Source organism: Chelonoidis abingdonii, chromosome 7 (assembly GCF_003597395.2).
Source record: "Chelonoidis abingdonii isolate Lonesome George chromosome 7, CheloAbing_2.0, whole genome shotgun sequence".
Classification (NCBI taxonomy): Eukaryota; Metazoa; Chordata; order Testudines; family Testudinidae; genus Chelonoidis; species Chelonoidis abingdonii.
This window is the reverse complement of record NC_133775.1, coordinates 56,998,175-57,025,375: the sequence shown is the minus strand read 5'-3', so window position 1 is coordinate 57,025,375 and position 27,201 is coordinate 56,998,175. Positions and strand designations below refer to the sequence as shown.

The 27,201-nt window shown below is 48.3% G+C and overlaps 1 protein-coding gene across 1 annotated transcript in view; it reads left to right on the top strand.

Moving 5' to 3' along the window:
* The window catches only part of CACNA1E (calcium voltage-gated channel subunit alpha1 E), a 263,833-nt gene that overhangs the window by 22,516 nt on the left and 214,116 nt on the right, over nucleotides 1-27,201 (top strand). Inside the window, exon 2 of the mRNA XM_075067895.1 lies at nucleotides 21,529-21,795. Coding sequence (XP_074923996.1) covers nucleotides 21,529-21,795 — 267 coding nt within the window. The remainder of the gene's footprint in view (nucleotides 1-21,528; nucleotides 21,796-27,201) is intronic.

Genomic DNA, 27,201 nt, shown 5'->3' with positions numbered 1-27,201 from the left:
TTAAGGCATCTCAAGGGCTGAGACTGGGAGCAGCATAGAGGACCTGGCAGGAGCAAGAATCTGGATAAAAACTACTGATTAGTGCCAGTGCCCATAACTGCAGAGGGAGTGCACACAATTACAAAGTAAATCTTTTCGTTTAAATGCTCTTCCCTCCCCAGTGCGAATATTTCTCTGTAAAAGAACTTGTGCTGATTAGTACCTGGCTGCTAAATGGAAATGAAGAGGTGGCTCCCGGAGGATGTCACAGCTCGGGACCTGCTGCCTTGTGTTCTGTCGCTATTTCCTGGCATATCTTTTTATTGCCTTCCCCTTGGAGCCTCAGCTCCAGCTGCCAGTGTCAGGGAGAGTCATTAGCACATCTCAGTCCTGTTTGAAGCAGCGTCTGTGCTGCTGCGGGAGGCTGGGCTTGTCAGCTGGGTTGTTTGTCCCCCACACCCTTTTCCTAGGAATCATCCTCCAATTAAACCTTGTCTCTCCCTCACTGGAGTACACAGAGCATAGGCTCAGGTAGAGGAGGCTTGTCAAACACCGAGAGGGAACGGCTGTGTTTATTAACTCTCCTGCCTACTCCTTCCCCATTGGGTACCTAGCACTTTTCTCCTTTCTTCTCACTCTCTGTCTCTCTTTCTCTCACACACAGTTCTCCTGTCCTTTGCTGTGTTTCCTGTTTCTCCCCCGCCCCCGTGCTCTCTACTTCTCCCTCTGTCTATGCTGTGCACTCCAGCGGTCCCAAGCAGCTGTAATGCTGGCTGAGTTGGGGAGAGACCGTCTGGGTGACACACCCCCTCTCAGCATCCAGCAGAGGGAGTGTTCCTGAGAGAAAGGAGATGGACCCAGTCACCTCAGCACTCAGGCAGTTCCTGGTGACCCTTAGAGCAGCCCTGCGGGCATGATCCAGGTCACGGAGTCACTGTGGCTTGGAAAGAAATGGTTCCAGTAGTTGTGCCAAACCAGACTGGGGGCGGTGGGGGGAGCTTTTTTGGTCACTATTCCCACCTGGGCCTGCTGAAGCAATTGAAGGTGTAGCAGTACTACGAAGTAGCAGATCTCACTGACAGAATTATAGACGGTCCCATGCCATCCCCATCATATTTTCTAGATGTTACCCGCTGCCAAGCAGCATAATTTCCATCTGATCTGGACTGAGCCTCATCTAGCTTGCTCTCCTCCCAGCCCCTCTCTGAATCAGGCACCAGAGCCTTGGCAACATGGAAAAGTTGGCCCAGTTTAACCTAAGTTGTGAATTTAAACTGATTTAGCTAACATGGTACAACTCGCCCATGTAGACAAGGCCTGGGACAGTCAAGACACTGTTTGCCTTCTAGGTCTGATGCAAGAGAGATGTAGAACTGCAGGTCATCCTCAGACTGCTTCATCTCCCCCAGCAGCTTAATGTACAGGTGGAACAAAAGAGGCCTGCATGAGAGAGGACTCTGGGTGGGTAAGTGTTTGGCCAATATTACCCTTTGGCACCCCTTAAAAAGAAAGGGAAACATTCAGATGTGGTCTCGCTAGGGTCCACGGTCCAGTCAACAGACTTCCTGGCCAACGGAAGAGGACAGGACAGTCCTTGAGCCCAGGTAAAATGAGTGACGTGGCACAGCACTATCAGTGCCCCATTTCCTGATTTCTCTCCCCGCCCTTGGCAATGGAACTGGAAAGGAAGGACAAATCCAGTTTTCCTGGCCTGCTGCCCCCTTCCTCTCCAATGGAAGCTGGAGACCCTGCCAGACAGGACTACACTGAATGAAGAAAGACTTCTGCAGTGTGTGAATTACTTCCTCTGGTGGGAAGTAGTTATTTCTAGCTGCATGAGAGATGTGGGTGTGGGGAGCAGGAAAGAGAACAGAGATTTTTCTCTGTGGCTGAAACTGACAGGTCTTGTTCCCTGTTGTGATGTCTGGCTGAAATCTCTCTGTGACCAGCCGTAGCACTTTTAGTGTTATGTATTATCATAGCAGTTAGAAACCCCAGTCATGGATCTAGACCCCATCATGTTAGGGACTGTACAAACACAGAACAAAAGGACAGTCCCTGCACTGAAGAGCTTGCAATCTAAGTAGCAATATAGACACTAGGCGGGGGAAGGGGATAGAATGCACTAGCAGAGCAAACAATGTGATGGTAGCAAACGACCCAGCCGCAGGTTTGAGAATGTGGAACCTCTTTCTGTAATTCCTCTCAGTAGTCAGACTATGGAAATGTCATCTTCTGAGATGTTGCATGTGCCCCTCCTGACTCTTCTGGGATCCTCTTCCTTCCCAGCCTTGTGGTGAGAGCAGGAAATTTGTCTCAGCATGCCTGAGCTCCTTCTTCAGAGAGCTGAATCACCCAGTGACCCAGGCTGTTGGGAAGGCTGTGAGTGCCGAAGTTTCTCATTCCATTTGTGCTCTTCTAGGGGAGATTTAGCTGAAGAATCAGTTTCCGAGCCGGGAGCTGAGACTGAAGGGGGTGGAGGATGTGTCTTCTTCACTGCTCCCTCCTGGTGGAGGAAAAATGCAGCCACCCCAATGACACAGTTCAGATGAGGAGGCTGGAGTGAGGCATCTGTGGGGTTTTCCTTCCCTCCTTGTCCAGAGGCTGAATGGTGAAATGAGCTTGGGAAGTGGCTGGGTTCCTGAGTGGGTTTTTTTGGATGGTGGAAGAGTAGACTGAGGTGTGTGGGCATATAGGTGTGTTGGTGAAGACTGTTGGCTCCTTAAGTGTGGGGCCCCAGGCTACCAGAGAATGAGAATCAGGTTGTGAGTTGCCATCCCATATGGTTCTTCTGTTGGGGAGAAGGGGTGTCTGATGGGGCCTCAGTCCCACCATCTCTACTCCCGCTGCTGGAGACTGCAAGCCCTCACTTTCCTTGAGGCACCTGCTCTTTCTTGGCTTGTGCTCATGGCTGCTGTTAGGTGGGGGTATTTGTGTCAGAAAGGCTTAGGTGGGCCTCTCACTGTGTTACCTTGGTGTATCCCAGTGTGCAGGGCCAAATGTCTTGTAGGGAATGGCCCCTTGCATTGCTCTCCAGCTAACCAACCCCTCTTCCTTGCCAATGTGGGGTCACACAGGGCCTAGGGAGAGGAGGAGAGAACATAAGAGGAGGGGATGAGAACTTCTCAGGGAAAGGGAGTCTCCTCATGAGAGACCTGTACATGTGATATCAGCCTCTCCCCGTTCAGGCATGGATGGATACGAGACACAACCTCAAACAAAGGGCCAAATCCTTCATCTGATTGAACTGTACTCAGGTCCACAGGGGATGGGGTCCAGTGCTAGCCTTAAGCCACCCTTTACACTATCCTGATCTCTGGGCCTGGCCTGTTCAGGTCTGCAATGTAAGGCTGTTCAAACGGATGGCTGGCCGGCCATGTCCCAAGGAGCTGTTCTATCAGCCAGGGGTTGGCAGGTGGTAGGGATGCCCCAGCCTCCTGTGTGCAGTCTTCTGTGTTTGGGTGTGGGACGAGTGCCATCGCAGGCTCTAGAGTGCCACTTACATGTCAGCTTTATGCTGCCAGCATGGGGCTGAGGATCTGGCCCAAGGCATCCTACTTGTTCTTTGACTTGGCAGGTACTTCTGTAGCACCTTCCATCACAGGACCTCGTGTGGGGTTTGCAAAGCACAGAGGTAGGTGAGTGCTGTACTGGAGAGATTTGAAACGACACTTAGAGGCTGCTTGATTTTTGTTTAAGGGAATTTTTTTAGAAGACCTCTGATCCGCTGTCCAGTATGTTGTCCCTGTTTTGTAGCTTCCTATCTAAGGTCTGGCAACACTTCACATGCCGTCCCTGTAAAATTTGTCTAGTTGTTCAGCTCCTCCGATAGGATCCCCCCTCTCAACAAGTAGACAGCTTGTCTGGGTGATTCATGAATGGTGCTTCCACATCATGGGCAGAGGATAAAGGGGGTGAGCATTGAGGAAGGAGGAAGAGAAGACAAAGGGATGTGTGGCAGGGAGTCACCAGGCAGTCAAAAGGAGAACCTCTTCTACCTGAGCTAAACAGCACCAGGGGGACTGGTTGCACCTTGCAAGGGGTGTGTCTTGCCTTTAGGGCTGGGACAAGGATGGTGCATGATTTATTTTTTTATCCAGTGGAAAGGTGACTTCAGCAGCAGAGATGTGACTTGGCATGCTAATTAGAGATCGGCACTGAAAGCCAAATAAAGCAGCAGGGCATTTTGGACAGTTTATTAATGGCTGATTATTTCATGCCTCTTTGGATGTGTTGTAAAGCACAGCAGCCGAAGGCAGAGGAAATGAGCCCAAGAAGTGCTATGCTCTTCAGTGAACATGCAGCCTGAGTTTCCTATTCTTGTTGTGAAATCAAAACTAGAGCAGGAGGTGTGGAAGGGGAGAACCAACCCCTATCTTCGTTCCCTGGGTTTGTTACAGAACTAGAGATGATTTGAGGGGAGGATACGAGGAATTAACCTCTTATAGAGACAAACCCTGTGCACTATGGTAAAAAATGAGTTTGTTTTGGATGTATGCATTGGAGAGGTCATTGTGCTCACAAGCCTGAGAGCCAAGTGCTCAAGGGATTGAGGCTGCACATTGGTTCTTGGAAAGAGGCTAATGCAGGGGTCGGCAGCCTTTCAGAAGTGGTGTGCCAAGTCTTCATTTATTCACTCATACACTTTAACATTTTTAGAAGGTCTTTTTCTATAAATCTATAATATATAACAATGATTGTTATACTTAAAGTAAATAAGGTTTTAAAAATGTTTAAGAAGCTTCATTTAAATTAAATTAAAATGCAGAGCCCCCTAGACCGGTGGCCAGAACCCAGGCAGTGTGAATGCCACTGAAAATCAGCTCCCATGCCGACTCTGGCATGCGTGCCATAGGTTGCCTACCCCTGGGCTAATGTATTGAGTATAAAGTGGAAGGTTTCCACCAGTTACTGACTGCATGGGAGAGACCAGGGAATGTCCCCTTGATCATCAACACAATGGGATAGTTATCACTAGCAATGGGCATCGCATTGGGATGAGGGAAGTGGGTATCTGAGTAGGAGCAAATGTCGCTGCCAGCTCCCAAGAGTGTGAGGGTGATTGGTTACAGCTGATCAGTGGTTGGAAATTTAATTACTGGAGTTGATATCGCACCCATGTCTGTGTAAACAAATCAATGAGACCACTTAATTGACCGCAGTTAGGGCAGATCCACACACAGAGCTGCATGGGTTTAACTAAAGGTGTGGTTTTAAACGGATTTATTTAAATTGGTACAACTCTGCATGGGGACACTCTCTGAAACTACTTAGATTGAAAGCTCTGTGGGGCAGAAACTCTCTGTGTGTGTGTGTTCTCTTTGTACAGAGCCATGCACAATGGGATCTGGGTCCATGTGTGGCTCTCCTCAGGCACTACTGCAATACAAAAAATAGTACATTGATTTAAACCTGTCAATGTTATAGACGGGGCTAGTAGCTCTGCATATTATCAAGGTACCCAATGTTTCCCATTATAAGACCCTCTCTCATTTGCTTATAACTCTACCAAACTAATGATTTGGGGTGAAATTTTCCTTGCTGAATGTCTACCTCATGCTGAATTTTTGGATTAAGTTCAGCCAAAATGAGTCAGCCATTTCCAAGACCAAGGCTAGGAACAAATATGTTTTGCCCATGTTAAAAACTTCTTGAGACACTTTCTTTGAGAAGCTGTTACACCCCCAGGCTTTGAAGCGGGGACTTGAAGTGTGCCAAGATGGTGGCCGTTGGATCAGGGATATGCCCTTTTGCTGTTCCTGTGAAAATCCACCCAAATTGGACAACTTATAAGCCTTTGAAAAATTGCAGTTTGCACATGCTTGGTGGAGATGCTACAATTTTAGCAGCTAAAAATCTCCAAATATTCTATTCTCACTGAGCATGCGTGAGCCTCTCATAGCTCCTGTACGTGACCAGATGGCGCACACGCCATCTCTAGAGAGCAACTGAGCATGCGGCAGCTGAGGGATATTGGGGCTCAGCAGGACTTTCCTTGCAATTGTAGTTCCCAGCTGCTCTGGCCTCTCATGGGGTTGGGCACTGGAACCCAGCCCAAGGTTCCTGTTTCTCCTTCATCCCATCCTGAGGACACCTTCAGCATGGAGGAGGCAGCTGCCTGGCTCTTGCACAAGGGGAACAAGAACTGGACGAGGAGTAAGGAAAGAAGAAGAATGGGACAAGGAGACTGGGATTGGGGTGGGAGGGGGAAGGAAGGAAGAGAAACTGATTGGGAGCAGAGCCATAAGTAGGCATTTTAGTGCCGAGGCTGAGCAAGTTTATTTCGCCCCCACCTCTCTATTGGTCATTTTTCTGCCCAGAGGTGATGTGTGGGGGTCATGTGCCCCCTCCAGATATTTTGATTGTGTCCCCCAACCCAGACAGGCTGGGTGGTCCACTGAAGTGTGTCAGGGAATACGGGTGTCACTCCCTCCCTGAGCCCTGCTATGTCACGCTTTACATGTCACCTTTGCTTGTGCCCCATTGTTCTGCCTCTGCACCTGGATGGCTGCCCAACTTGCACCGCTCTGGTTATTACCCTGACTGGGAGTTGGTGGGGGGAAGAGACTAGGACTGGTTGGTCAAGGGGACTAGAGCAGAAATCCAGTGAGGAGAGGAGGGGAGGACGGGCTGGGCATGGAGAGTGGGACTGAGAGCTTGTGAGGGGAACTGGGAGCCAGTTGGCTGATGGGGCAGGGGGAAGATGACACCAAGTTTGGACAAATAGCTGGATACTGGTACTGGCTGGACAAGAAGAGTGGGACTAGTAACCAGTATGAGAGGGAAGGGGTAGAGGAAGAAAGATGGGGTTGGGAGGTGAGGTATGCGGGGTGGGGGGACTAAGGCTGGCTAGCTAAAGAGACTTGGACAGAAAACCAGGGAGCAATTAGTGTGAGGGGAGACAGTGACACTGGAAGGGGAGACTGAGGAGGAAGACCAGGTCTGGGAGCCAGTTGAGTGGGGAGAGGGGAGAGAGACAGAGTGGATGAGGAACTTGAGGGAGAAACTGATTGGGCATGGAGACAGGACAAGGATGTGGGGTGGAGGAGGAACCTGGGACTGAGAATAGGGAGCGGCAGATTGGGACTTGGACAAATATCCCAGAGGGGAGACTAGGATTGTCTTGGCAAGCAGACTGAGACTGGCATGAGAATCGTGAGTGGAGACTGGGACTGCATAGGGAAGGAAAAATTTGAGAGGGGCATGGAGCCAAAGGTAAGGAAGAGACAGGGTCCCAGACAGGTACAGAGCAGATGAGGTCAATCCTGTGGTGGGGAGAACAGGAAGAAGGATCTATGACTGAGAGGACACTCTCCTCCAGAAGCTGGAATGAAACCCAAGGTCCCTGAGTCTCCCCATTTCTCTGCTGTCAGCAACTATCTGTGAAACTATCTGGCAAAGTGTGTGTCCTCCTCCTCTAGTGCTGATCCTCATAGAGGATGACAGCCTACTACTGCTATCAGCTACTTTGTTAGCTCCAGTAGCAGAGGTCTGTGCAGTGATCCAAAGGTTCCAACCCTGCTGATGACCCAAGTGGGTGTCGGTAGGATGTCACATGATGGAATTTGTGGGTTTTTTCCAGTTTTTTCTAAAAACAGGAAATTACACACAAGAACTACATTAAAACAACATTATTAAGGTTGCAAAGTCAAGCACTCAAAAGCTTGAATGAATGTTGCCTCTGCCCCCTCCTTGTGCATGTGCATTAGGCTACATGGTCCAATACTAATTACATGGTCCAATACTATTTTTTCCACACAACCCCTCCCTCATTCAGTGTATAGAACGGACAGTGTTCACTTAACTATTCAATATTTTGTTTTCTTGTCATTTTCTCATCATGTGGCCCCTGCCTTATCTGCTATTCCAGTTGGAATGCTAGAGGGCAACTTTGAAGTTGAGGGTATGATTGGCTTTTGGGTGTATGGTGGAGATGGAAGTGAAAAGTGTTATGGAGCACTGGAATGTGTTATCAGTAGTATTCAAGGCAATACAAGGGTGGGAAAGAATGCACAAGCCTTTCCTCTACCACTTTCTTTCCATGCTTTTAAGGGTTTGGGTGGATGTGGTGTGTCCTGCCAGAACCTTAACTGTCACTGAATGGAGTTCTTGTTTGCCAATATATACAGCTACCAGACAGTTAACTGTGAACAGCAAGGCTATAAATATTCAGCCCAGCCATGAGATATGTGCAGATCCCTAATTTCCACTTCCCTTTGCCATTCGTGTTTTATATACATCAAGAATAAGATTCCACTGTGAACCAAGTTCCTACTAAATTTCCATGCAGAGGCACCAAGCCCTCCTGAGTGCTTATTTTAAGTAGCATTCTGTTTTTTAAAGAAAACAAAGACAACAGGACAAAAAACACTGGGGATGGTGTTAAGCATGAATTGGAGTGGCTGAAGGGTGGAAGATACAGAGGTCATGCTTTCGATTATGATGTTTGTGGTAACACACCTAACCGTGACAGGGCCATCCAGAGGATTCAGGGGGCCTGGGGCAAAGTGGGGGAGCAGACATAAAAAAAGGCGCCACCTGCTGCGGTGCTTGTACTCACTGGATAGCGCTCTGAGTCTACGGCGGCAGAGTGTCCTTCACTCACTCCACGTCTTCGGCAGCACGGAAGGACCCGCCGCCGAAGACTCGGAGCGAGTGAAGGGCCCACTGCCAAAGTGCCGCTGAAGACCTGGACCGCCATCGGGTGAGTAGCCAGGGAAGGGATTCTCTGCCAGGTCTTGTGGGACCCCTGTGGGGCCCGGGGCAAATTGTCCCACATGCATGCCTCCCCTCCCCCAGGCAGCCCTGTACCGTGATGCTGGTAACCTTGATGTGGCGTGGTGCAGTTCCAATTGTTCCAGTGCTGCAAAAGCTATTCAGTGTTCTTCTTTCAATGTCATGACACTGGGTTGGCAGATTTTTCGGTATTCCCTTTAAAGCTGTTTAAATTATTTTAGCCCTCGAAAAAATCACATTTCTTGGCTTACAATTTATTTGATGACAGAATGTATGTTAAGTCCTCTTTTTGTTTGCAGGTAGAGGTGCTCTGATATCACACTGATGCCTATCTCTCCAAGTTTTTATAAGATTGCCCAACGTGCTTATGGGCCTTATTATCATTGACTCTAGTGCCCCTTTACGCTGCTTTAAGGGCCTTTAAACTGGGTTTAAAAATATAATTCACACCCACTTCAGAGCACCATCACAGTGCCAGAGCAGTCTGAAGGGGCCTTAGTGTAAATGAGAGAGAAGCCCTCAGTGTCTCATTGGCATAACTTGCAAGTTGTTACAGGTTCAGCAGTATTTGGAGCCTGTGACTTTTACATCTTCCAAACATTCCTGACCCTACAGCATATTTAGTGTTGGAGAACAGTGAGGAGGAGGAAAATGGTAGGTTTTATAGTGACTGACTCCTGTTCTGATCTTTAATTTGACTTGTGAAAGCATCCTTGTCAGAGCATTTCTTTCTCATGAAGGTGAATGTCATAAGAAACTGGGCATGGTGAGATGTGTGCATGCATGGTTGAAAGAAAGAGTCATGAATTCTGTTCCCAGCGCTGGCATTGGGTAACTGCACACCCTTTGCGCAAGCCACTGAACCTCTCTGTTCCCCAGTTTTCTCACCTGTACAAAGGTTATAAGACTTCCTAGTTCCTATGGGCGAGTAAAACTTCACTCACTCTTTGCAAAGTGTTCTGAGATCCCTGGGTGAAGGGACTCCTAGAAGTGCCAAAGATTGCTACACCAGCAGAGAATTTGGCCCTTTGTGTTTTTCCCTCATGGCTACAGAGTTATGTTTTCTCTCAACTCTCATTCAAGAAAGGTACGCGTCTCACTGTACCTAAAGATCCTACCATTAGAGCCCCAAGGCTCTGGCAGTTAACATGTTTAAATCTCAGTTAGTATTTAGGGGATTACCTCATCCCATAGTCCAGATCAAGACGGGTATTTCCTTTTTGCTGTCTGCTCATTAAAACACATTCCTCTTTCAATAACAGTTTGGTCTAACTCATATTACTTCTTACAGCCATCACGCCCCCAGGAACTGCCCACATAATTATTAGACTTTCCTTTGTCGGCTTTAATGACTCCTAAACAGCATCCACTTGGATAAGTGCCTGGACTTGTCACCTAGGCAAACCCAAGAAACTGACTTCCCAAGGTCAAAAGCATACATTTATTCAAAGAGAAATTGTACTTACAAGAGATCAGAGAGGCCTGTACATTTAATACAAAGCTATAAATTATGCATCTATATTTAACTAATTGCCACAATCTCCAAAAGCCCCATGGAACAGCCATGCCAGGCAGTGACGCCAGTGTCAACAATGAGGGAGGGAGAGGGGTTTCAAACCATATTAAGTGAAAAGAGTAATTTGCTGTACAATGGTGTAAAGCATACTGTAATTCACACACACTGCTGCTTTTAACTGGAGACACCCTGGGAATCCAACTTCTGACCATGGAGTTTTAAAAATTAATGGTATTGTCCCTAATGATGGGGTGTATGTGTGTCTTGTAATGGCTTTTTTCTTGTGATGGGCACCCCACCAAGGTAACATTGAAGGGTGGTTTTGTGGTTTCATTGGTGCTAAAACCATACAAGCTCCATGCAGACAAGTGGTGGATTTGAAGAGAGACAGATAGCAGTGAGGCACCCAACTCCTATTGACTTTCAGTGGGAGGTGCCTAGTTCCCATTTGTGCCTTTGAAAATCTTCCTCAAGGAGCCTGGTTCTCTGCTGCCTTGCAAGGTCATTTGCACCTGGGCCATGTGCCTGTAAAATGGCTACCAGCCTAATGTGTTAGCGTTTTAGACACACTGGGCATGGCTGTAAAATGTGTTCTGGACCTGATTTGTTTGAAGTACCTTCGTTATATATACACCCGCACATACACCGTTAGCCTGATGAGATCCTTGCTGAAACATAGCAGGCCTGAAGAAAAAGGTCCTGCTAGACCTGAGGAGGTACAGACCTTTAATATGTATCGGTTATTTTATACTCAGCTCCCTCCTTGTCTTTATCTACTTGATTGGGTTTGTGTTCACATTACAATATAAGTTAGACAGATCACATAGATTAGATCAGCAGATAGCAATTGAGGTAACTGTAGCTGCAGCATGTGTCCCATATACACCAGCAGAGAATTGGCCGAAAGGCTCTCTGCAGTGTAACTTTAAGTTTAGGGCCAGGCCAGTGATCCTTTCCATAGTGTACAGTTGGCAGGGATATTATGACATTTCAGGGTGCAATCCAGACCAGTGAGGGGCAGTATCACCCTGCCCTGGACCCTAGAGAACCTCACAATGCCTTGCTGCTGTAGTTGCCACAGCCGCTCACAGCCTGCGAGCATGCAAGTCACACCCTGATGGGTAGTCTGTAGCTGCAGCCTGACTGCCACTCATCAATCACACTCTGGTTTCCACCAGCCTTAGTTTCCACTTGCAGGGTGACCGCATGACACTCCTAGTCCTGGATTCCCCCCTCCTCCTCCAAACAGGTATTGTGTACTGCACTGTCCAGCCCTCTCCTGGACAGTTCAGATAACAAAGGTCTGTCCCTGTAAGGGAATGATACACAGCAACTTACCACCCTAAATGAAGTTACCCACACAGTTCAGAACACTGGATTAATGTTGATTAAAGAACAAAAACAGTTTAACTATAAAGTTTTCAAATGAGTACAAGTATTAAGGCATTAAAGCCAGAAATGGTTACAAGAAAATAAAGATGAAAATGCTTCCTACTACTAAATGTAACAGACTAGACTTGGTCTAAGGTGACACTCTGACCACAGGTTCCCAGTATTATTGCTGACCAAGTTTCAGGTCAGGATCTGCACCCAAAGTCCATAGGCTGTTTGTTTCTTGTGTCATCTTAGACTGAAAAGAGGGAGATGGACAGAGAGATCACTTGGGGTGTGTTTGCTCCTTATTTTCAGAGTTCAGTCACCCTTTGAAATGTATTTCCCTGAGAGTGACCCTAGATAAAGTTATTTCCAAATGATGGCAAGGAAACATGGAGTTTCGTGGTGGGGACATTTCATGCTGTTCCTGAGATGCAGATTTCCTTGGTTTTCTTCCTCCTTCCTCTGGCTGTCTGAGGACTCTATTTACAGTTTATATACCAATTGAGGTAAACACACATCCCTTTGTTCCAGACCTCCTTAATCAGTTTTACCAAATCGGGACTATCTGAGTTTTGAACATGTGCCTTCAACGTCATACTGGGGAGATTTCATAACTTTACATACAGGGTTGCTATCACCATGATGATATTGACCAGCAAGTTATTCATTTTCAAATGACACTTCACAAGGCATATTGTGTACAAAGATTATCACAATAGTGTGTATGGTGTGAATACAGGGGTGCATTCGGTCATAGGTGTAATCACAGCTCTTTATTTAACCATTTTCCATGTATTTCTATAGATAGTAACATTTTATTTAAAACATCCTGTTCAGGTCTTGAGGAAGGCAAAGCCAGGAGTAGGTAATTGTCTATGTGCAAGCTTCAGGGCACAAAGCAGGAAGGGAATCTCCTTCCCCACGCAGTGCCACAGGTTGGTGAGAGTCATTGTAGGTGCAGGGGAGAGTTAAATGACCTGAAAGGTTCTATGCATTGTTACAGAAATAAAATAATATCGTAGGATCTTCCGTACCTGATCAGATCCATAGTCCATAAATTCTGGAGTTCTGCCTCTGACTGTGCCTATTATCTGATACTTCACAGAAGGGTGTGTCCCTTCAGAGGGAGAAATTTCCATAACTCATAATGCACCTGGCCCCATTCCTTCATGGTATAAATTGATTACTGTCAGGGATCGGGAAGCAGGAGGTTTGATTGCCTGTATTGCTGCAAATTTTGTTCTTGGAGATAAAATTATCTAGTCCCTTCTAAAATCCAGTATCTTTATATGACTCTAATTTGACACTGAGAATTTTTTCCTATAATTGAAACATGATTTTTTTAAGAAAGTCATGCTAAAAGTCAACTTTTAATAAAGGGTTTAACTCATCAAACATTCTGGCAACATCACAAATGAGGAAAGCAGAATCCTCCACCATCCACAAACATGAGGCACTTTGATCTGATAGTTTTCATCCTTGGCTTTGATAGCAGCTGCACCGTTCCTGAAAAACACAACTGGCTGATGAGAGTCATGGTGTAGCCTTTGTTTTACACTTTAAAAACACCAGAACTGAAAAGAGGGTCAAATCTGAAACATCACCACCATTTTGAGTTACTGATTAACTGTCAGTGTGTCTCCCCTTCATTTTACTGGATCTGAAATTGGACTAGTAATAAAGATGTATGAAAATTCTGACCATTATGGTTAGTAGGCAGTATCAAGATTTGCATCCCATTGTGCTAGGCTTTTTATAACAACATATAAGGGACAATCCATGCCCCCAAAAGTTTATAATCTAACTAGATAAAACAGAAAAAGGGTGGAAGGGAGGGGGTAGTATTACTTTCATTTTACAGAAGGGGAACTGAGAAACAGAGGGATTAAGGTATGTCTACGCTATGGAGCGTATGTGGGTATAGCACCTGCTGTAAATGCAGACTACACCAAGAAAGGGAGTTTTCCTGCTGGTGTAGGAACACCACCTTCTGAAAAAGTGCTAGCTACACTGAGGGAAGCACTTTTCCAGTGACACAGCTGCATCTACACCCAGAGTTTTGTCAGCATAACCATGGCACCAGGGATATGTGGGTTTTTCACACTCTTGACAAGGCCAGACAGTTCTGTTCTATTCTCTCTAGGTTCTTAAATATAACACACTCATTACTGTCTTATCTGAATGCCTTCCAGTAGTGCGTTAAGCAACATGACTAACATCTGTCCCGTGTTTCTATCATCCTCTCCTCATAGGGAGAAGCATGTGTAATGGAGTTGTATAATCAGTCATACAAGTTTGTGAGAGAAGGCAAGGGCAAAGAAATAGAGTGGAAGGTTGGTCAGGTTTGTGATGGTCCTTAGTTTCTCAGGGAGTTCATTCCACAGTCTTGAACTGGCCCCTGAGAAAGCTCTTAGCTTGATGATTTGAGGAGACATGTCAAAGCCAGTAATTGAGCCCAGTGCCCTATCCCAAAGCTATCCTTCATTTTATAATGAATCTGATCCAGGATACTGTGGTGTTAATAGAAAAACTCCTAATGACTTCTATGGGCTTCGGTTGGGCTCAGTGTGCTGTGGAATTCACCCCAATGGCTCATTGTGAAGTTCAGCCTTTATAAGCATGAAGAAAACGTTTACAAATGTGAACTGACGCTTTGTGCTCATCATATGCTCAGCCTCTGTGTTTAGATGTTTATCTATGGTAAAATGGGCTGATGTGGAATAACACCATTTTTGCTATATTCATGCATTGCATAGTAAGTGCAAAAATATTTTAATGACAGTTAGTAAAATTGGGTAGAATCTCATGGAGTATTTGTTACCTCTATAGATTAGTGTGAAACTGAATCTGCTGGACAGAAGGAAAATGTAAAATATATTGTAGGCAATAGTTGCCCTTTTTGCTGTGTTTTGTATCATCTTAGAGTAATCGCATTTAATAATGGGCTTTTTTTTCTGGGAGGAGAGCAGCCTTTGATTTACATTCCAAATTCTTCAAAAAGGAAAGTTATTTTTAGTATGATTATGAAGTCCTAATAAGTGAAATGCGTGCCTGTAAAATGTCCCGTTAATCGTAATGTCACTCTTTTTTTCGAGAGGTATGTGGATCCCCTGGTTCTCATTCTGTTAGAGATGTACTAAATAGCCAGGAGATGGCGCTGTGGTAGCAGAGAGAAGTTTTCAGGAAATGTACAAGCCAAATCCTGTTTCTCTTATAACAATACTTCAGAATTCTACAGTTATTGTTCCAAGCAAAGATATCGCACCACTGCAGACTGCCCCACCATTTTGGTTAGATCGTAGTCCTTGTGAAGTAGATGTCAAGCGCAGCATCAGACCATATGTAATACAGTGGCATTTTTAAAAATGAGGCCCTATGCTTTCAGAGCCAGGCTATAGGGAAACCCATATTCTGGCAGTGTGCTGCTCTCTGCCAGACTCTTGGATTGGTCAGCGTCTATTTAGGAACTAGTCGGTGCTCTGTCAAGATAGATTCCCTCAGGTATTAATTTCGATGGAATAAATGGGCCAAAGGTGTTAACATAACTCAGAAACAGTCCAGCATTAAACAGTGTGTTAGGGTTTGGTATACAGAGGCTTCAGCCTGCTTGGTACCATGGCAAACACACCATTATAAATCCTTGTCATCTTTCTTTAAAGATAAAGAAAAGAGAGAAAAGCAGTTGAAATGTGAAGTATTAAGTGAGGCTTTCGTTTTAACAGTATCCCTTGTTCCCTTTCCCTTGAGCTGGAGAGAGTTTTTAGTAGGAAACACTTCATATTTGACCATCTCTTAGAGCAGCATTTTTCAAACGGTGGGTTGTGACCCAGTACTTGTCAGGCACTGGGTCAACTTGCTCTGGTCAGCACCACCGGCTGTGACATTAAAAGTCCCGTTGGCGGTGCTGCCCAGCTAAGGCAGGCTAGTGCCTACCTTTTCTGACACCATGCTGACCCCAGAAGTGGCCGGCAGGGGGGTCATGGAGCTCCGCACTTTCCCCTTGCCCTGGGCACCGACTCCGCACTCCCATTGGCCGGAAACCAGCCAATGGGAGCTGCGGGGGCAGTTCCTGTGGGCGAGAGTTGCACACAGCCGCTTGTGTGCCTCTGCCTAGGAGCCGGACCTGCTGTTGATCACTTCTGGGGCACAGCACGGTCCGCGGTCTCAGGACAAGCAGGAAGCCTGCCACTGCACCGCTGACCGGGAGCTGCTGGAGGTAATTCTATGCTCCAACCCTGCTCCCCAAACCCCAGCCCTGAGCCCTCCCAAATCTGGAACCACTTCCTGCATCCCAAACCCCTCATCCCTGGCCCCAGCCCAGAGCCCTGACCCCCTCCTACACCCTAAACCCCTGCCCCAACCCTGAGCCCCCCCAACCCTGGAGCCCCTCCTGCATTCCAAACCTCTCATCCCTGGCGCCACGCCAGAGCCTGCACCCCCAGCCCCAGAGCCCTGATCCCCTTCCACACCCCAACCTCCTGTCCCAGCCCAGAATCCCCTCTGACACCCCAAACCTCTCATCCCCAGCTCCAGTGGGTCACGGGCATCAGCAAGTTTCTTCAACTAGGCCCCAGAAAAAAAGTTTGAAAACCACTGTCTTAGAAGGTAGCAAAGTGGTAATCACCATTCTTGTGGGGAAAAGAAGTTAGATGAGATGGTCTGGAGCTGTTACTGTTTCTGCTGCTGCTGCTGCTAAAATTGAATCCCGTTTCATCCCATGGATTCAGCTGGAGCTAGCAGAGCTGGTGATATCATCTAGGTCCTTCACTGTTGCCTGGTCTAGTCAGGTCATCTCTTAGGATTAGGGCACAGAAGGTCTGTGGTCCCAGGAGATGGAGCAAGCTTCATCATCATGGCTACAATCCCCACCAGTAGCCAATTTTTGTCCCAAAGGTCTCTTCTGTAAGTACCTCAAAAGGGAATAGTAGCCGGAATAGCCCATCCTCTCATTATTTTGTCCACTAAGTGGGCCTAATTTCTGACACCAATTTAGATTCACTGATTCCACGCTTTTCCTGTTTACCGGGCATGATAACACAGTCCTCGAGTTCTATCAGGGGGCTCTTTTTGTCTGGACTAATTCAGTCCATCCACCCCCGTTTCTTACCTTGTCCTGTCAACATTTGTTACAAATTATGACATTTTATGAACTTTAACTCACCTTCTTGTGGTTAAGCTCACAGTTCGACTAAATGTCTAGGCTCGATTATCACAACACCCTCAATCCTGATACCCTCAAAGCACTCCCCATGCCCCTGTCTGTCGGTAACACTTTATCTTGATCTTTTTCATTCACAATATTTTTAGCCAGCTCTAAACCTGTTGGGCATCTGTACTGCTTAAACATCTGTATGCTCGTCACCTTTCCCACTGACCAGCGAAACAGTAGCAGAGCTGTATGCCAGAGGGGGGGTCATTAAACAGAATAGTAATGACCCTCATGGGAAATAAATCCTGCAGCTCCTTGCCTGGCTGGGGCAATTTTGTTTCAAGCATCCTTTGTGTTCCCTGGAGGAGTGTGTGTGTGTGTGTCTGTCTGTCTCTCTTCTCTCTCTCTCCTCTCTCTCTTTTAACACTGACATTCCCTTTGTTCCGCACTGGGACAAGTGAGAGGCCCGTTATCATATTAGGCTATGTAGGAAGATGTAGGAAGACTTCTTGGTCCCACTGGCATAGGGAGGTTGCTTCAGAAGCACCCCATTCCATGAAGGAATTCCCATCTTATAGCTCCCTGTTGCACACTGGGAAGGAGGAGAGGATGGGGAGGGGGGGAAATGGCTACTGGACTGTTTTCTTGCCACTGGGAGGTTTGGAGGAGAGCAATCAGGAGCTCCTTCTTTGCTCTGATGGGAGAAAGGAGCATCTAATTGTCCCTGCCTCCCTGGGTCTAGCTGGAGGGGAAGGAGCCTGTTGTTGTATTACCCATCTGCCACCTGGGTGTGTGAGACACAGAGGGAGCTGGAGGATGAGGAAATCATTTTGCATAGTTACTTGTGAAGTTAGCTATACCTGGTTAGTAGCTGGAGCCACAAGCATTTGGCCCAGCGAGCTTTGCTAACTTGACATGAATGAGAAAACCCTGGGAACACCTAGCAGTGCAAGCGGGAGGGCAGGGAGCTTGGCTGGGCTGGGGATAGTTATTTGGCAGTTTGCCATACTACAGGCTGAATTAACATAGTCAAAAGGTAGGAACAGCAACCTCATTCTTAATGCGGTGCTGGGTAGAGAGGAAGGGAGGGATCCACAAATCATAATTGATTCAGTTAGGGCAGCATCTTGCTTGAAGTGAATCAATTGTATGATATTTAGTCATCAGTCAGTACTGCTTCCACCCCTTCCCCGAGCTAGCAGTATGTTGGCAATGCCGAGGAACCAGTCCAGGTTGCACTGAATCTAGTTTGCAGTGCAGCCACACCTCTAAGACAGCAGGCCAAATCCAGGGCTGTAGTGCCTCTGATTTCAGCAGTTATGGCAGGAGTGTGCCATAAGCCCAAATATTTGCCTTTCTTCCCTACTTAGAACCTCTAAAATCCAGGGGTGTTGGAACAGTTTGTACAGTGAGGGTGCTGAGAGCCATTGAACCAAACTGTAAATCCTGTATATGGTGGAAACTACTTTAAGCCAGGATGTGCTGCTGCACCCCTAGTTCCAGCACCTAGGTCTAAACCCTCTTCAGTCTGGGTTATTTTTTCCCCCCATCTTCCCTGTGTGGGGAAACTGTGGGCAGGTACGGGAGAGTGGGGATGCAAGACAGGAGCTTCCAGCCTTGCAGACATATTAAGGGGAAGCCTCTGGATGTGTCTTTGCGCTAGAGTAGAGGGAAAAGTGGAAAGCTGTGGCTAAGGAGTACACAGCACAACACAGGGGAGGGAAGGGGGAGGTAGAGGGAATAAAAGATGGGTTTAAATCCATCTTTGCCCTCTTCCAGCCTGGTTTGCTCTGAGCTTTGCCAGCTCTGAGATTTCCCAAGTACCCAGTCCAGCAGCTGAGGATTGCCCAAGCAGAGGGAAGCCACACCAGCTCTGTGCCACCTGCCTGTGGGATGATTCATGCATTACCAGCTATGGCTCCTTTTGGGCTGCCTTCTGCCAGCAATCTGGTGTAATGGGCACAACGCACAGCCCAGGAGCTAGGCCAGTTATTCCCATGCAGAAGGAAACTGAGTCCTACAAGACGCATCGGCAGTCCCCTCCTCCCCCCATGCTCGCTGGAGCTGGCCAACATGAATATGCATTCCTAGATGGCTGTACACAGGAATGCTTGAATATTGGCCCAAAGGATGTCAGGTTCTAAGGCGAGTTGTTGATTTTACAGTTTGCACACACAGGTTAGTTACATGTGTGCTGTCCAATCAGTGGCAGTGCCATGTGAACTGTGAGTATTCACCACACACTGCTCACCCTACCCCCCACTTACTGAAAAAGCTCACTCACTGGTTTGAGGAAAAGATTAGACTTTCACAAGCAGTTCAAAGAGTTAGCTTGGAGGAAGGGGGAGGTAATGAAATCCATTGCATTGCTTCTGTGCTGGGACTTGCTTGGGTGGCTCTGGGAACCTATTAACTCCTCAGCGTGGGCCATCCGCTCTGTGCTCTTGGAGAGTTGGAGGACAATGTCAATGGGATAGTTCTAAGGGATCTGGTAAGACTATACTGAAACCACCAATTATAACTCAATTCCCTGGTGAGATCAGTGCTTTCTGGAGCAAAGGTGATTGGAGACATAGCAGACAGGAAATCTAAATGTTAACAGGCTCCTAACAGCTGTTTGGGTTTAAAATAAACCTAACCCACCCATCCAACCCATTAAAAAAACAAGCCCTCCCAGTTTCACTCTGCCTGCTGAAGCAGGCCTGTGCTCTAAGGTTCTTCTCTGCACCCCTCACCAAACCTCCCTTGCTTTCTAGCAGGGATGATCATTCTGCTTAAATAGAAAACTCAGGTGTTGTGTTTTTTTTTATTTATGACAGTAGCACTTTGGGGCCCACTGTGCCTGGTGCTGTCCAACCATACACTGGAAACAGCTCTTGCCTTAATGAATCTATAATTTAAGTATTAAAGACCACATCTGGAAATGGGCTTAGTGGGGCTTGTGGCAGATTGGGGGCTAATTACAGAGGGCATTAAAACAATGCTTTCAGGAGTGGCCCCTGACTTAGTGGGCCTCTGGTTTTGGGTGACCAACGCCAGACACCTGGGCCTGGTTTTTCAGAGATGCTGTGCCCTGGCAGTAGCTTTTGATGCCAGTTGGAGTCCTGGGGCCTCAGCACCTCTGGAAAGGAGGCCAGGGTTTCCAAAGCTGGGCAGAAGGTGACCTGAGAGTAAGTGTGGTTTTTTTTGGGTGGGGGGGGGAAGAGTAGTTGTGTATATAAGACAAAGCCCCTAATTTTGGGAGGTCTGCTTACTCTCCTTGGCACCCACTAACTGAAGCACTGGAGATCAGTGGCCAGGCACTGGCTCTAGTGACCCACTGATTGCTGGGAGGGTGCTAAAGGCAGCTGTTGGCACATCTGGTGCTGGCTGGTGGAAGTGAAGGATGCCAGTGGGATCCCGTGGAGCGGGGGCCGGAGCTGGGGACAGAGGGCACCCGGCTTTGGCTCGCGCCCCCGGGGGTGCGGAGCTGGGCCCAGCCCCGAGCTGGCGCTGAGTGAGCGCAAGGCTCAGCGCTCAGAGGCTCAGCCTGCAGCAGCCAAACCACCCGGGGCCCCTCCAGCTCTGCGAGGGAATTGGTGCCCAAGAGGCCCGTGCCGGGCCCGGGCTGCCAGACTGAGGAGGTGCAGGGCGCGTGCTGCTGGCTCCGGGGCTGCTTTGCTGGGCAACCGCGAGGCTGCCCGGAGCAGGCAGCGGGGCTGTGGCTCCAGGGCGGGCTGAGGGGGGTGTTGCTTTAAATCCCTGCCCTGACTCAGCGCTGGGGGCTGCCTGGCCGGGGAGGAGGTTTCCCCACGTGGCCCTGCGGGGAGAAGGGAGAGTAGCGCGAGCCAGCCAGGCTGCAGCTTCTCCGAGCGGACTCCACTTCGCTTCTTTGTTCCCTCCAGAGCCCCCCTCAGCCTCCTTCACGCGGCTCGGTCGCTAGCCCGCCCGCCGGCCCAGAGAAAAGCGCGGGGTCTATTTTTGCCATTGGCTTCCTGAGAGCTAAGGAACGCGGGGCTGCAGAGTCGCCGCAGCTTCCCCGCCGCCTGCCAGCCCTGTTAGCTGCATCCCCCGCCCTCCGCCGCGCACTGGAGTGGGGGTGCGCCGTGCTCCACGCGCGCCAGAGAGCAGCTGGGAGGCTGAGGGGGAAGATGGAGCCCCTGGCGAAGAAGTTCAGCGCTTGGCTCTAGCGGGGGCCGCCTGCCACCTGTGCTGCCCGCGCCCTGTTGCCCTCCCCGCCCGGCTGCATGGCCCGATGGCAAGGCTTGGAGGCGTGGAGGCTCTGAGAGGCTGGAGCAAAGCGGGCTCTGGAGCGGCTCCCGTGCGGGGTTAAAGGCGGCAGCAGGGGATCCGACCTGGCCTTTTGATTTGCAACAAAGACCCGAGACGATGCTGCGTCTGGTTTAACCCCTGGCTCCGGGGTGGAGCGCGCGGATGCTGCCTAGGGGCTGCGCCAAGGGACTCAGCCTCTCCGCCGCTTCCCCCCAGCGCCGCACACTGTTACCCTCTGGGACAGCCGTCAGCCTGCCTGCTCCCTGCCCGGGCGGCGGGGCGGTCGGGAGAAGAGCTGTCTCGCGGGCGGCCAGATCTAAAGCATGCCTTGGGGTTGGTGTTGAAAGGCTCCCTGGCTCCAGAGGAATGGAGGAGATCCAGAGCGCTGGCCACTAGACTGAGCAGCTCCGAGAGGGGTCTTGCCGACTGGGATCGCTTCACCCCCCGTCCCCTTCCACTGGCTCTGTTGCTTGGTAGTTGGTGGGTGCCTTGATTGGATCGCCTCTCTGTTTTCTTCCAGGATGGCTCGCTTTGGGGAGGCGGTGGCTGGCCGCCTGGGATCCGGAGATGCGGGCTCTGAACAGAACAGGATCCGCCAAGGACCCCCCGCGCCTTCCGGAGCGACCCCGGGAGCCTTCAAGCAAACCAAAGCGCAGAGGGCCAGGACTATGGCTCTGTACAACCCCATCCCAGTCCGACAGAACTGCTTCACAGTCAACAGATCCCTCTTCCTCTTTGGGGAAGATAACATGGTCAGGAAATACGCCAAGAAGCTCATCGACTGGCCATATCCTTTCCCCCTCATTGCCCTGGTGAAAACCCTTGCTTCTCATGCCCGGATTTGCATCGGTGCAATTCCACAGCACATGTATGTTGCATTAGCTGGCAGACACGCAGCAGTGTGTCTAAGGTAAGCGCCTGCCTTCTGCTTTCAGTCCAGAATCGATGGCACATGGAAGCAGAGTGCCCGGGTTAATCGGGTGCTCTCCCCTCCGTCCCCTGTGCCCACAGATTGCATTTATTTTGTTTTCTAGGCTGTCTCTTTCTCTCCTTTCCTGGGTTTGGCAGGGGGAGCGGAAGTTGAGTGTGTTGTCTCCGTCGGGAATAAAGGCTCCAGTTAGTTGGTTTAAAAACTCTGGGCTAGAATCAAATTGGTCCCTGCAACCGACTCGAGAGACTAAGTTCTGGATCACCCATGGGGCCGTGTCTGGCGAGGAAGCTTGGGTTCGTGTGTGTGTGTGTGTCAGAGTTCGGATCTACAACCAAGTCACAGCTCAGCTCCTCCAACTCTGTAGACACGCAGGCAGGGGTCCCCCTTAGCTCATTGATGACTCTTCCCTCCTTTTCCCCAAGCCTCAAAGATCTTGAAATCCTTTTGCTCTTTGTTACTTGCTAGAATGGAGGAGGCACTGTGCAGAGTGGATTCTGTGTTCCTCTTTATGAGAACAGACCCCTCCTTGATTCTGCAGGACTCTGCTTCGTGATATGTTGCCTTCTAATAAATCATTAATTTTATCCTCTCTCCCAGGGGCTCCCATGCCCTCCCCACGCCCCCAGTGAGACATGCAGGAAAACTGCCTTTTTCAGTGCTGTGCTGGAACTGCTAAGGGGCGGCTACACTATTCTGGCACCGAATGGCCCAGGGTGCACAAGAAACTAGGTCTCCCTGCACTTGTGGCAGAGGGAGATGCTGAAAATTTCTGGATGAGGCCTCCTCCGCTCCCCCCGCCTCAGTTGGGGTTAGTACCAGAGCTGAAGTCGGCTGCCTTCCTATTCCACAGGGGCAGTGGGAATGCAGATCCCTTGGGTGGGTTCAGGGCCTCAAGAAGCTTGTGCACTGCTGTCCAGCTGCTTCCCCACCAGGGTGTGTATTGCTATTCCCTCTCCTCAGCCATCCCCTTCCCTGGCTTTACCCCCACCCAGCCGCTGTTCTGTGGGTGCTCCCCGTGCCCCCACTGCTCAGCCCCCTGCAGAGCTCCCTAGCTGCCGGCGGCCCCTGTTTTGAAGGACGCTCCCCTTTCAGCCCCTCTGATAGCTCTGTGGTGTCCAACACTGCAGAGAACTTTGCCTGGGGTTACCCCAGGAGCCCCTCCCTCGTGTCCAGTGCCGGGCACTGGCTGAGAGAGCTCTACTTTCCTTCCGTGTGATACCCAGGGGAGCTTCGGCGCCGCACAGAACTCCTGCTACCGCCGCAGAGACCTCCCTCTGCCTCCTTAGACAGCAGCCCAGACTCCACCCTGCTCATCAGCCCTTCTCCAACGCACACTTTCAGCACCATAGACAGATCCCCACCGCGCGGCGTTCCCACCGGCACTGCATGGCACTCGCCGGGAGATTCTGGCCGGGGCACGGTTACAGTTCCTGCTAGTGCTTCAGCCAAGACAGTTGCCTCCCCGTGGTCAGCAGTGTGCCAGGAAGGACGCCCTCTGTAAAGTGTTGGCAGGACAATGGAACCCCTGGGCTCACCCTGCATCGCTTGTTGTCGGGTGTATTGTAGAGGGAAGATTTTTGTGTAGGGTGGGTGGGATGCAGGGCAACCTGGAAGTTTTGCAGTAGGATGTGGTAGATAGGTGCCTTCACACTGCTCTTGTCATAGCCTCCTTGCTGTAGAAGGTAGCCAGGCTGACAAGCTTAGAACTGGCCGAGTTCACTTTTAACTCTGCCCTATATTTTGAACTTTCAGTGACAAATATCAATAGTTTCGGCCATTACTTTTTTCCCCAGACACACTACTTGGCTTGCTTGAGGGATCTGACAACTGCTTGCTTGGATATAAAGGAACTTGCCCTGGTACCAAATGAAAATTCTCTTTATCTGCTGCAAAGGGCTGTTTTTAGAAAGGCTATAATATGAAAGGGGGCTGGAGGGATTGATTGAACCAAAATATGCCAAGAAAATAGCCCTGCTTACCCTGAGGTCCCAATTGAGCAAAACTCTGAAGCACATGCTCAAGTGCTTTGCTGAAGTGGGGCCAATCCCTATGAGCGACATGATGAAATATGTTAGGCCACTGGCAGTGCACATGAGGTAGTTAAGGCAAATGAAAGGGCTTTTTGATATTGAAGCAGCTGACTAAGTCTATTAAATACTTCAGATGCTTTATGGTAGGTTTAAATCTCATTCTCCTAACTATCCATTTAATGTATTACTCATCTCTGCAGTCTGGTCTGAGGTGTCTGAGCATAAGCATCAAGTGATATCTACAGCCCAGGAGCATCTGTGCACATTTCTTTGGGTCACTGCATGCCCTTTCTTAAATGAATATGCCTCATTTTCCAAAACATGTCAAATTTTCATAAGCTTTGTTTTGTGAGATGGAGAGCTAATTAATTTGCTTTATCATAATTTATTTATATGCTGCTGATGGCTGTAATCCCCAAGTGGGTCCCCTTGTATTAGATGCTGTACACGTACATAATATAAAAACAGTCTCTGCTCCATACAGCTTACATTCATAGTGCTTTCCTGCTATACTTAACCCCCTCCCCCCACATTATTCTTCCCAAGAATTTACAAAGCATAGTTTAGCTTTTAGTTCCATTTATCAAAGTAAATACTATATTCCCATGCAAATGATAGGCACAGTTCTAATTTAAATATTGGAATCCTGGTCTCCTCAATCCATTGAACAGATGGAACAAGTGGAGGTCTCATCTTTCCAGGGAACTCATCTACCTGAAAGAATTCATGCTCTTCTTCATCACATGACCTGGTAGCTTCCGCTACCTCTTACGTTGATGGGGTTTTTTGACAGTAACCTTATACAATCAATATGTGTCTTGGACAGAGTGGAATATGCACTGAGACTGAAAACTGAAATGTGGTTAGAGACAAAGCGCAGATGCTGTGGAAATTTCAGCTTTTCAATCTGTCAGCATAATAACGTGATCCTTCTTTTAGACAGCGTGGAGGTACCATCATCTTGTGTTGGGGCAAAATGTCTGAAATGACAGGACAGTTTAGATTGCACTTCAGTGGAGTGAGAGCTCAAAGTGCAATAATTTAGGACAGGGCTAAGCTTATAACAGAGTCTCCTAATTAGGGGGCATAGTAATTGCATACTATTATCAGATAATGTAAAATGCTTGTTATTTTCTCCCTGTAATTGTACACTAGTGCAATCAGTTAAAAGGGATAGTGCCTTTCACCAGTGTTCCTGACTTCAAACAGTTGTGTGTGTGTCTCCACAGTCTACAGCAAAGCCTGCTGTTTGAATCCCAGAACTGCCCCTGAACTTGCAATCAAACTAGTTGGTGGAGGAGAGTCTTAGATCTTGACCACAGTAAATGAGAGGCTATTTTCAGTGGTGATTGGTGCTCGTTATCACAGGGATGACACAGAGGAAAACCAACTTGGATTGGGAGAGTGGGGGGAGGAGAGGTGCCTTCTTTATCAACATCAAGATGACTAGGTAATAGGGATAAAAATAACTGGGAACTGGTGATTCAGGCCTGTATATCTGCTGGGTAAATGTGTAATTATAACCAGCAGTCTCTTCAGTTTTGCTTTTCAGTATAAACAGAGATGATACATAAGGAGGAAAGAAGAGAAATATGAGACAAAGGCTTTCTTTTCTTGTGGGGGGGGTGGGATCCAGTCCTCTCAATCATACTAAACTGAAAACCAGATTTATTAGCTTCAGGTGGAATTGCACCTTTTTTAGCTGTTAATGTGCAAAATACTAGGCAGGAGCTGGTTGTATTTTAGCTAGAGGAGCATTAGATTTGTTTTTCTTAAGTCATTTTTAAAATTCAAATGAAAATTGAATTACATCTGTTAAAAACAGAACCCCACTCCTGCTCCCTTGACTGCACTTGTTCTGTCAGGGGAGCAGCTGTCAGTGCCCAGATCTCCTGTTTTTATTACATTTGCCTGGCTGCCTGGAGAACTACAATTCAGTTAGTGTGAGATGGGAAGCAGCTTATCAATATCTGCTCAATTCATCTTCTATTAATCAGGTTTGACCACAACTAGACCAACTCCCACCTCCAAAAAAAGAAAAGGGGGGGGGGAAAAAGTGTGTGGGGGAGAAGCAAACAAAAGCTGTGTTGTGATTATGGCTCCTTTTCCCAGTGCATCTTCATGAATTATGCATTGACCATGCAGGCTTTCCTAGGATTACTTGGTGCATGCTGACATGTAAAGCTGTTGGGCTGATCTGGAGGTGCATGAGAGCAACTGCAGAGGGTCAGATGGAGAAATATCCTGGTATTTTATTCTTTAACCTGTGTTGCTACTTACGGGTTTGATTCTGCAAGGTTCTAAGCGCTCTGGCCCTGATCCAGCAAAGCAGTGGAGCATGTGCATATGCTTTAAGCATGTGAGTTGTCCCATTGGCTTCAGTAAGGCCCTATGGTAGGGGAGAGGGAGCTGTAGAAATCTTCTGCTTTTATAGCTGTCTTTCTTCTGCCATACTTCTCTGAAAGAGAGACCAAACCGATGGGTATGAATAAAAAGAGAATTTATTCTCTTCTTTCTCACCCTCTGCCTTCATCTTGTCTGGACACCTGTGCGATAAATAGTGGGCACTTTTTCTGCGGGTGTCTTATCCCAAGAGAGAAACAGAATCTCTTTATGTGTGATCTGCTGGTCCCTGGTTCCAGTCCCCTGTCTGCTTCTCTCCTGGTATCCCTGTTAATTCAATAAACAGCAGGGGGCGTAGGATCCCCCTTGATGCTTGTACGGATCCCCTTGTTAATGTTTATCCACAATGAGGGGAGAATGGCCTTCCATGAGACTTGCAGCTGACTCTCTCTTCTCCAACATCTCTATGCTAATCAAGGCCAGAACCCTTCATACAACAGTCACTTACCTCAAACCCCTTCTCCAGTCTGGGACAGAATGGCAGTGAATTTCCACATAGTTGTAATTTATAGGATAGCTATAATTGAAATACATCCCAGTTGTATTTCCATTAGTACTGCGTTCCTAACCGGGGACAGAAAGTCCAGAGCTAAGTTGTAGACAGAGCAGCCTAGCTGTCCCTCCACTAGACTGGAATTGGAATTAGTCTGTGGATTTTGTTCTATAGGAGACACCCATGGTTTAATTTTCTGCTCACATCACTGATACAGATTGAGGACGCATTCCTGGTTGCTGGCAGCATTGGCACTGCCCGCTGAAAACCAACAAAGCCAGAAAGAAGCCTCATTGAGGTGTATTAGATTGTTCAGATGAAGGACAGTTGTGTGGA